The sequence below is a fragment of the Myripristis murdjan genome, chromosome 8 (assembly GCF_902150065.1).
Source record: "Myripristis murdjan chromosome 8, fMyrMur1.1, whole genome shotgun sequence".
Classification (NCBI taxonomy): domain Eukaryota; kingdom Metazoa; phylum Chordata; class Actinopteri; order Holocentriformes; family Holocentridae; genus Myripristis; species Myripristis murdjan.
This window is the reverse complement of record NC_043987.1, coordinates 34,096,030-34,106,029: the sequence shown is the minus strand read 5'-3', so window position 1 is coordinate 34,106,029 and position 10,000 is coordinate 34,096,030. Positions and strand designations below refer to the sequence as shown.

General features: G+C 40.5%; 1 protein-coding gene across 2 annotated transcripts in view; it reads left to right on the top strand.

Annotated features, from left to right (window-relative positions):
• copz2 (COPI coat complex subunit zeta 2) overlaps positions 1–10,000 on the top strand; it is a 24,971-nt gene that overhangs the window by 6,718 nt on the left and 8,253 nt on the right. For both annotated transcript variants that reach the window (XM_030057826.1, XM_030057825.1), the window contains exons 2-6: positions 1,923–1,991; positions 3,695–3,779; positions 6,172–6,263; positions 7,112–7,167; positions 8,957–9,034. In XM_030057826.1, the coding sequence (XP_029913686.1) occupies positions 1,923–1,991; positions 3,695–3,779; positions 6,172–6,263; positions 7,112–7,167; positions 8,957–9,034 (380 nt within the window). The remainder of the gene's footprint in view (positions 1–1,922; positions 1,992–3,694; positions 3,780–6,171; positions 6,264–7,111; positions 7,168–8,956; positions 9,035–10,000) is intronic.

Genomic DNA, 10,000 nt, shown 5'->3' with positions numbered 1-10,000 from the left:
CCTGCGGACGCGGCCGGAGGTCCACCGATCGATCAGTTCAGCCGATTGCGTTCACACGGGATCCGGCAGACGACGGCACGGCGGTCCGAGGGAACAGCAGGACGGCGAAACAAAACTCGCGTGTAGATGTGTTGCTGTGGTGATGTCGTGTTGCCAACCAAGCGCATTTTACCGTCCTGCTCTCGTCCACCTGACATCCAGGTTGAAAAATATTTCTATTATATTTCTGAATTATTGAAACTGGAATCGGACAAAAATCGGAATCGGCAGTAGGGGTGTACAGCCATTGCACTATTTGTATTCGGGCTTTTAATAAAAAAAAAACTTTGGATTCGTTATTCGGATTCGGGAAGAAACCGGAAGTGGGCGCGCTGAGACTTCCGCTAAGCTAACCGGCTAACGTCCGCTTTAGCTCTCGGCTAACTAGAACGAGAATAAAATAATTGAGTCGTGCGGCTCTTCTAGACTTTCCAAACGTAATCAGACTGAACGGATCAAATTCTGCTGGTGAAACGAGTCGTTTGGCGTTTGGGGCTGTGACACTCAAAAAAAAAATGTCTCCACCGTTTTATAGCCACTTCTTTTCCTGTTATCGTCTCTGAGAAAAAAATGCTTTTTGGGCCACAGAGCATCACGTGATGGATGTGATCGGCTCAAAGCACCAACACGTTTTTTGTTACGTTTTGTTTTAATCTCTTGTAAAGAAACTTGGGACAGAAAAGCTATTCGGGATCGAAGCGTTATTTGTGGACTTCTGAACATCGTATTGGCGTTCGGGTACATCCCTGATCAGCAGGTCAGACTTGGACATCAGAATTGGCCAAAATCGGTGCATCTCTAGACTCGGCCTCAGGTTTAGAGTCACGGTCTTTGTCCCGCCGCTTGCCATGGTGACCGTGGTGACCACGGTGACCGCGGTGACCATGGTGACCATGGTAACGGTGGATGGTGCGGGTCCCTGGTCGAAGTTCTGTGATACACTCTGACTGTGAATGTAAGCGAGTCAGTGCATAACAGAACTTTGGCCCGGCTCTGCAGACGCAACGCAGACGACGACGGATGGACGAGGCCCATCCAGCCGCCCCGCGCTCTGGTGAACGAGTGAACGAGTGAGTGAGTGAGTCTGTGGAGGATTTCTTCTTCAGGTCTGGAGAAAGAGGCGTTATCAGATCAGATTTGGATGAATTTGTGCTCTGGCGCTGAGCTCACGTCGACCTCACGTTTCCTGAAAGTCACGAACCAAAGTGTCATTCCAGGAAGTCCAGCGGTGGTGCTCAAACGGGGGCACCCCTCCCCCTAGGGGTACGGTGGAGTACTGCAGGGGTTTTCCTGAAGGTGTCAGATGTGTGTGTGTGTGTGTGTGTGTGTGTGTATGGTGTAAATCTGCTGCCGTGGTTGTTGAGCGAGGACGTTCGTTCACTACGACCGGGAAGACGAGACAAAATCTGACTCTTTCCCATAAATTTGTGAGTTTTGTTCTCGTTAATTTGCGAAACGAAACTCATGACATTCATGAGAAAAATTGTTTTTCTTTTTCTTTTCCTTCCTTTTTTTGGTTCTTGGTTCCTGATCAGAGAAAAAGTAAAGGAAAAACAATTTTACCGAGTATTTTTTTCTTATATTTGTGACTTTATAATCTCAGAATTTTCTCTTTTTTTTCATAAATTTGTGAGTTTTTTTCTTGTTAATTTACAACTTTACTCTCAGAATTCTGAGAGTTTTTTTTCTTGGAATATTAATCCCCGAATTCAGTTTCCAGCGGCTCCAAAGGGTGAAAACCCTGAACAAGGCCTTCAGAATGAATCATGAGTTCAGATCAAAATTCATCACAGCGCACTGAAATAACTTTACTGGTGGTTTATTTATTTTCATTTTTAATTTTATTTTTCATGTTTGTTTTTGTTTTGTGTGTGTGTCTGCAGGAGCCGTCCCTCTACACGGTGAAAGCCGTCTTCATCCTCGACAACGATGGAAACAGACTTCTGTCAAAGGTTGGAGAAAAGCTCAGTGCTGAACAGGAAAATCATTTAATAAACCTTTTATCTGAAATATGTGACATCAGGGACAAAATCAAACATCACAATATTTTCAACTGAATACCTCGATGTGGACGATGTTGAGGATGACTGTTGGTGCTTTTTTAAAAAATATATTTATTTGGAATAGAGAAAAAATCGTTTCTGTTACAAAATCGTGACTTTTTTTTGCCAATATTTTGTTCTTAATCTAAATCATATTCAGTTGATACATCACCATGTAATTTAAATCAAATTACATGAAAAAAGTTTCTAAAAAATAATTTAAATTGCAATACATTAAAATATACAGAAATTAAATTTATACGGTATGTGAACTCTTGATTGTTTTATTTTAATTTATATTTCATTGTCTTTGTTTATTTTTATTTTCTATCTAACTCTATGTAGTTAATTATTTCATTTGTACAAATTTCTCAAATTATACATTAATTGCAATAGTAAATTAAAAAAAAAAAAAAAAAGTCTGTAACTTTGTCCAGAATTGCGCAATATTGAACGGTAATACAAAAACTGCAGTACTTACAGAACCGCAGGACATTTTGAATTTCATTTTGTCTAACGTGCATTTCGGCAGGTAAAGCGGCAACATGAAAACGTTACTGCAGCTGAGCAGCTTTTTCTGTACTTGTACTTTCTGGAGTATTTTATTTAAAGTCAGTAATGTGACTTTTCCTTCAGTCCATTTCTGCTTGAGTTTTGTCCTTCACTGCATTTTAAATCAGATCCATCACAGAGAACACATGATCAGCGACAGACTGTGGAACCTTTCACAATAAAAGCTCAGTGAGTCAAGATGAGAAGACGAACCTGCTTCTACTCTGTTGGTGTTACTTTTTCCAAATTTCACAATTAAAGCTGCACCATGTGCTTATCCCACATGTGTCAGTTGAGTCTCCAGGGTCCTCACTTCAGTTTGAGCGTAATGCCCCTTTAAAAGCATGCAGTGTGCAGCGTGTTCTCTCCTCCTTTTCTAACTGCATGGAAAAGATCCCAGCTAACACAGTTACTGTTTGGAAAAAGGAGCTCAGTCACTTTTACTGCCAGGACATTTGACATGAGACACTTTGGACTTTTACTGCAGGACATTTTTACTGCACTACTTCTACTTCTACTGCAGTCACATACCAGCAGAGGAACAGTACTTCTACTTCTACTGCAGTCACATACCAGCAGAGGAACAGTACTTCTACTTCTACTGCAGTCACATACCAGCAGAGGAACACTACTTCTACTTCTACTGCAGTCACATACCAGCAGAGGAACAGTACTTCTACTTCTACTGCAGTCACATACCAGCAGAGGAACAGTACTTCTACTTCTACTGCAGTCACATACCAGCAGAGGAACAGTACTTCTACTTCTACTGCAGTCACATACCAGCAGAGGAACAGTACTTCTACTTCTACTGCAGTCACATACCAGCAGAGGAACAGTACTTCTAGTTTAGCAGTAGTTTGTAGTTCTCTTTACGCCGTTCTTCACAATAAACTACATTTTACCGAGAACACTGCTGTGCTTTTATGCTGAAGGAACATGAAGGAATGCAGGACTTTTACTTTGAATGAGGTGTTTCTTCGTTATGCTTTTGATGCTTTTAATGAAAGTAAATAGTTTTGTTTCTCACGCGTTCTGTCGGTTCTGTCGGTTCTGTTCAGTACTACGACCCGGAGCTGTACCCCAGCATGAAGGAGCAGAAGAACTTCGAGAGGAACGTCTTCAACAAGACGCACAAAGCCGACAGTGAGTCACACAGCTCTGCATGCTCGTGTGTGTGTGTGTGTGTGTGTGTGTGTGGAAGTGCTGCCCAAGAAATACGACCCATAATTAAAGGTCAAAATTTTAAACTTTAAAAATTTGTAAGTCCTACACCGTAAGTCCGATTTACACAAACTTAGTGACAGACGTTCATGGATCCTCGCTCTGCAAAATTTGCCTCAAAAACATATAAGATCTGCCAAAATGAAGTTTTTGAAAAACACATTTTTGACGTCTCCTCCAAGCCTGTAGGTCTGTTTGCTCCCAGATCCTCGGTGGATCCTCACGAGCTGATCAGAAGCTGCACAAGGCCCGATGATATCTTATGTAGTTTTCGACATATTGACCAATCAGCGTCAGAAGAGGCGTGGCCTAGCACATAAAAGTCAAAAACTGTTTGGCCAATCAGGAGCAGGCTCCGTCCACAGCAGCACCTGAAACACACCTGAGTTTAACGAAGCTGCTGAAGCTCGAACGCCGGAGACTCTCCGCTCGCTGCCAGATTTTCATTTTTAATTTCTCTTTTCCTCTCAGTTTGGTGTCAGTTCAGTTTCGGGTTTTGCTTTATGGCTTCAAAATGTGAGAGGAAAGAACCGCACGAACCGGTTCAGAGCGGCTGTTTATTTTACCTGTTTGCTCCGACTCTGATGAACCAACAGAGGAGCGTCAGATCAGCGACGGCACACAAATTCACTGAAGTTCTGTCAAACACACGGGGGATAAAAATATATATATATATATATATACACTGCAAAAACTCAAAATCTTACCAAGATTATTTGTCTTATTTCAAGTCAAAAATGTCTTATTTCTAGTCAAAATATCTTATTACACTTAAAATAAGACATGATCACCTCAGAAGTAACTTGTTTTTAGACAATTGTCTCTTGTTCCAAGTGAAAATTTGCTTGAAACAAGTGAAAATTTGTTTGTTTCATTGGCAAAATTTGCCGGTGGAAAAAGTGAAAATTCACTTGAAATAAGTGAAAATTAGCTAGAAACAAGAAACAAATTTTGCCAATGAAACAAGCAAATTTTCACTTGAAACAAGAGACAATTGTGTAAAAACAAGCTACTTCTGAGGTGATCATGTCTTATTTTAAGTGTAATGAGATATTTTGACTAGGAATAAGACATTTTTGACTTGAAATAAGACAAATAATCTTGGTAAGATTTTGTGTTTTTGCAGTGTACATCTATATCTCTCGCTTTCTCTCCCTCTATCAATGTATATGTATATATATAGAGAGAGAAAGAGAGATACTTATAGATACATATAGATAGATAGATAGATAGATAGATAGATACACACACACATACATATATATACACCTATGTATATATATGTGTGTGTGTGTGTGTGTGTGTGTGTGGAGGTCAGATCAGTGATGCTGAGTTACGTCAGCTTCCTGTCAGGTGTCTGAACACACACACACTTATATTTAAGAGTGTGTGTCGTTTTGGATCAAACTGACGTGTACAACCTGATTAAAAATGAATGAAAAAAACTTTAATCAGTCAGTTAAATTAATAATTAAATGAATAATCTGCAGGTTGAGTTTGGCCGTCGGGGAACTAGTTTCTGACGAGCTGACCAGGCTAGTTTGTTGGTTTTCTTTGGGTGAACTGTGCCTTTAAGCCGGCCTGACACCTGACTCTGCTCGGCCTCCTCCCACGAGGATCCTCCTTTTGTCAGGAGCTCCTCCTTCATTCCTGCTTTTCTCCTCCGCCGCTCTCCTCTTTCCTCCGTCCGGTCATGCTATCCCCCCCTCCGCCCATCCCTCTCTTTGTCTGTCGCTCCTCGTCCCGTCGCTCCCTCCCTCCTCCTCCTTTCCTGCCCCACTTTCCCTCCTCTCCTCTCCTTCCCTTTCTCACCTCTCTCTCTCTCTTTCCTCCCAGTTGTCTTCGTTCCTGTCGTTCACTCTTGACTAAACTCTGGTTTTCTTTTTGAGACCAGACGTTAAAAAAAAAAAAAAAAATCTGAGCAGGATTAGATAATCCCACTTGTTTCTGACACTAATCAATTTGTTTCTCCAGATTTTCTGATGCACACGCTTATTCTTACTAACGAATAAAAAAAAAAAAATCCTAAAACAAGTGAAACTGACCTGGAAGCCGGTGGAGGATGGACTTTTTTTCCTTATCTGAGGAAAAACAGGACTGAGGAGGAGACAGTGTCCTTCCTCTCCTCCTCCTCCTCCTCCTCATCCCTCGTTCACACGTTTCCTCTGATGAATAAAGCAGTCTGTTTTTCACTGAAGAGCTAAAATAATAAATATTCTGAGTTTTCCCAGCTCGTTCTGATCTGACTCTCTCTCTCTCTCCCTGTCTCTCTCTCTCCCTGTCTCTCTCTCTCTCTCTCTCTGTCTGTCTGCAGATGAGATTGCGTTCCTGGAGGGGATGACCATCGTCTATAAGAGCAGTATTGATCTGTTCTTCTACGTGGTCGGCAGCGCCCAGGAGAACGAGGTTCGACCCGCTTCCCCTCAAACGGAAACTAAAAACTAAAAACTAAAAACTGAGAAACGACAGATTTAAGACGTTGTGTGTTGTGACACTGTACTGAGCGCTCAGGTCAGGACAGGGTGATTAAACATTTCATTTTCAATTACAAAAACAGGATAATTGAGGTAAAATGATCATGGCAGCAGTGTTTATATTTCATATTACCATTTTTTAAGTTCAGTAAATGCCTGATGTCACCAAATTCAGTGAGAAATCACACAGTTATGATTTTTGCTATGATCAAGCAGCAGCTGGAGTTGACCGAACCCCTGGAATACTGATTTCCCCTTAAATTTCCCCTTAAGTGGCTTCAGAGACAGAAAGAAGCAGGTTTTCTCCATTAGAATTTCAAAATAAAGTTCTGCGGGTTTGACGAAAAAGGCTCGGTCCAGGTGGTTTGTTCTCCGATGCTGCTGCCATGATAGAATTTTCCTAATTTTTGAATTTTTGAATTTGTGAAACGTGAGGACGGGCCATGTCGGCTCCACCGGCAGACGACAAGATCACGCCAGTTTTTTTTTTTTTTTTTTTTTTTGTCACTTGAGTCTAAATGGTCCTCACGTCAGCCGACTCTCAGCTGATTTGATCGATGCTGCTTTAATTATTTTTTATTAATGATTTTGTGCATGAAGTGATATGAACAGAGAGCGTCTGACTTGATTCATTAATTAATTTTCTGTTGATTAGCTGATTGATCACTGATCATTTCAGTCTCTAATAATGAGGAGGAACAAACAGCCAGTCAAATGTATGATGACCTGTCTCTCTCTCGCTCTCTGTCTGTCTCTCTCTCTCTCTCTCTCTCTCTCCAGCTGATGTTGATGTCGGTGTTGAACTGCCTGTTTGACTCTCTCAGCCAGATCCTCAGGTAAATATCTATCTATCTATCTATCTATCTATCTATCTATCTATCTATCTATCTATCTGTCTATCTATCTATCTGTCTTTCTATCTATCTATATAAAAAGATGCCCACCATCAAGATAAGAACATAAAAAGTGAACATAATAAAACCAGGAACACAGGAAACATAAAGCCTATAATAAATACAGTAAAAACTAAAAACAAGTCGTGTAATAAAAACAGTTTAATCTCAGAGGCTGAAGATGCTTAAGAAACCCCAGATTGCTGTGAGAAAGCTCTCGTTTGCTCCCCTCAGTTCCTCAGGCAGGACGTCCCACAGCCGAGCCTAACTAATCTCACTGTGCAGACGCCATGAAACAAACCCTCATGATGTCTGCCTGCTGGAAAACAGCAACAACAAACTGCAGACTGACAGAAATAAGAATTTTAAAAAAATCAGCCATTAAAACCGTCCCACTCCTCCATCCATCCCATCACACGAGCTGCTTCTCTCTCCAGCTGAGATTCTATTGGTTTACATTCTCGAATGATCCCGCCCCCACGTGATGCCCCGCCCCCCCGCGTGATGCCCCGCCCCCACATGATGCCCCGCCCCCACTTCTTGTTTTCAACAGGAAATCCGTCCAATGGAGGAGTGAGATGCATTATGACATTATGACTTTAAACTTTAATTTCTCATGTGCAAGAGATAAAATCGCCTCTGTAGCGCCCCCACCAGGCCAGTCAGGAAGGGAGCGATGACACTTTGATGATGTCGTATTTGATGGACAGAAAAATTCATTTTGCTGGAAAAATGTCTAACAAAGGAGAGGAATGTGTGTGTGTGTGTGTGTGTGTGTGTGTGTGTGTGTGGCACACCAGCATCCCTCACTGTTGAGTGTATCTGTATTGGTCCAAATAGCGACTGACGTGGTTGCTATGGAAACCGATGCAGTAGCAATGCAGCGAGAAAGTTTGTGTGTGTGTGTGTGTGTGTGTGTGTGTGTGTCTGTGAGAGAGAGAGAGGCTGTGAGGTTTTGTGTCAACTTCTGAAAAGTCAAAAGTGCTCAATTTTTATATTATTATTTATTATTTTTGTTTTTTAATTATTATTGATTTATTATTAAGAAAAGAAAAAACATTTGTTTGTAATTTTTTGGCGAATAACTTTTTATTTTGCATACATTTTTTTAGACGAGCGTCTGCGCTTTCAAGCAAAAAATAAAAATAAAAAAATAATTGTTTGATTTATTACTAATAACTATTTTAAAATATTTACGTACATTTTTTAGACGAGTGTCTGCGCTTTCCAGCAGAAAAATTTAAGAAAAATATTTGTATGATTTATTATAATTACTATTTTTTATTGTTTACTTTATTTTTAATTTTTTTTAGACAGTGGTCTGCACTTTCCAGCAATTTATTCCTCACAACTATTTTTGTTTTTAAATTACTTAGATTTTTTTTTAGATGAGTGTCTGATTTTTCTAGAAAAATAAAATAAAATGAATACGATAAAATAAAATTTAAAAAAAAATGTATTTAACCACGCAAATTAGCCAGATTAGCAGTTTTTAAATTGTTTTTACAAGAAATAAAAGGACTTTTGTGGCGCTGCTACAAACTGAACTTGCAGCAGCTCAGCGACACGATGCTAACGTCTTTTTTTTTTTTGTTGTTTTTTTTAAAATCTCTGTCGTCTTGATGCACGAGTTAATGCTAACTCACATGGATGTGGCTCATGAGCTAGCTAAGCCTTGTGTGTGACATCCACGGCGTGCTAACGGTGGCTAATGCTAACACTTGTTGTGCAGGAAAAACGTGGAGCGGCGGTGTTTACTGGACAACATGGACGGAGTTTTTCTGGTGGTCGACGAAATCATCGATGGAGGGTAATGACCATGGCTTATATATGTGTGTGTGTGTGTGTGTGTGTGTGTGTGTTATAGTATTTTAAAAGGCCACAACAGCTATTTTATTGTAGAAGGAACCAAACCGCTAACATGCTGACAACAACTTAAAGCAACGCCTCCCGACACTGCGGCGCCCGGTGTGGGCTTGTGTGCTGGCTGCGGCGCAGACGGGCACAGACGAAAAATATTCGTCAACGGACCTTTTTCACAAACGAAAGCTAGATAAAAACGAAATAAAAAGTCAGATATGACGACGAAGACTGTGACGAAATAAAACTGACACTTTAGTCGACGAATAAAAACGAGAGGAAAATGTTAGGAGGGACGAGGAAGAAGAGATCCAGTCAGAGTGACTCTTCACCACAGTCAGGCTGTTTACCTACATTATGGTTATCTATTTCAGTAATATTGTACTTCATCTTGAAAGAATGTCACATGCGTTGCACATCATTCAGGGAGAATGCGTCTCTTTTTCAGGGAGCGTGTCTGTTTTTCAGGGAGAGCAGGCCTCATGCTTATTTTATGTGAGATGATCTTTTGTGACAAAGCCACGCTCGTGTCATCACAGCCATTAAATCTGAGTCTGTGCTGCATATTCAAACCTTCACACCATAACAGACTGATGGAGACTTCAATGACTGGAAATTCTGGAGAAAAATTTAATCTGCTAATATTTGGTCTACTAAAACTAGACTAAGACTAAAAGACTTAAGACCAGACTAAGACTAAAACTCTTCTGATATTTAGTCGACCAAAACTAGACTGAGACTAAAAGACTTAAGACCAGACTAAGACTAAAACTCTTCTGATATTTAGTCGACCAAAACTAGACTGAGACTAAAAGACTTAAGACTAGACTAAGACTAAAACTCTTATGATATTTAGTCGACCAAAACTAGACTGAGACTAAAAGACTTAAGACCAGACTAAGACTAAAACTCTTAT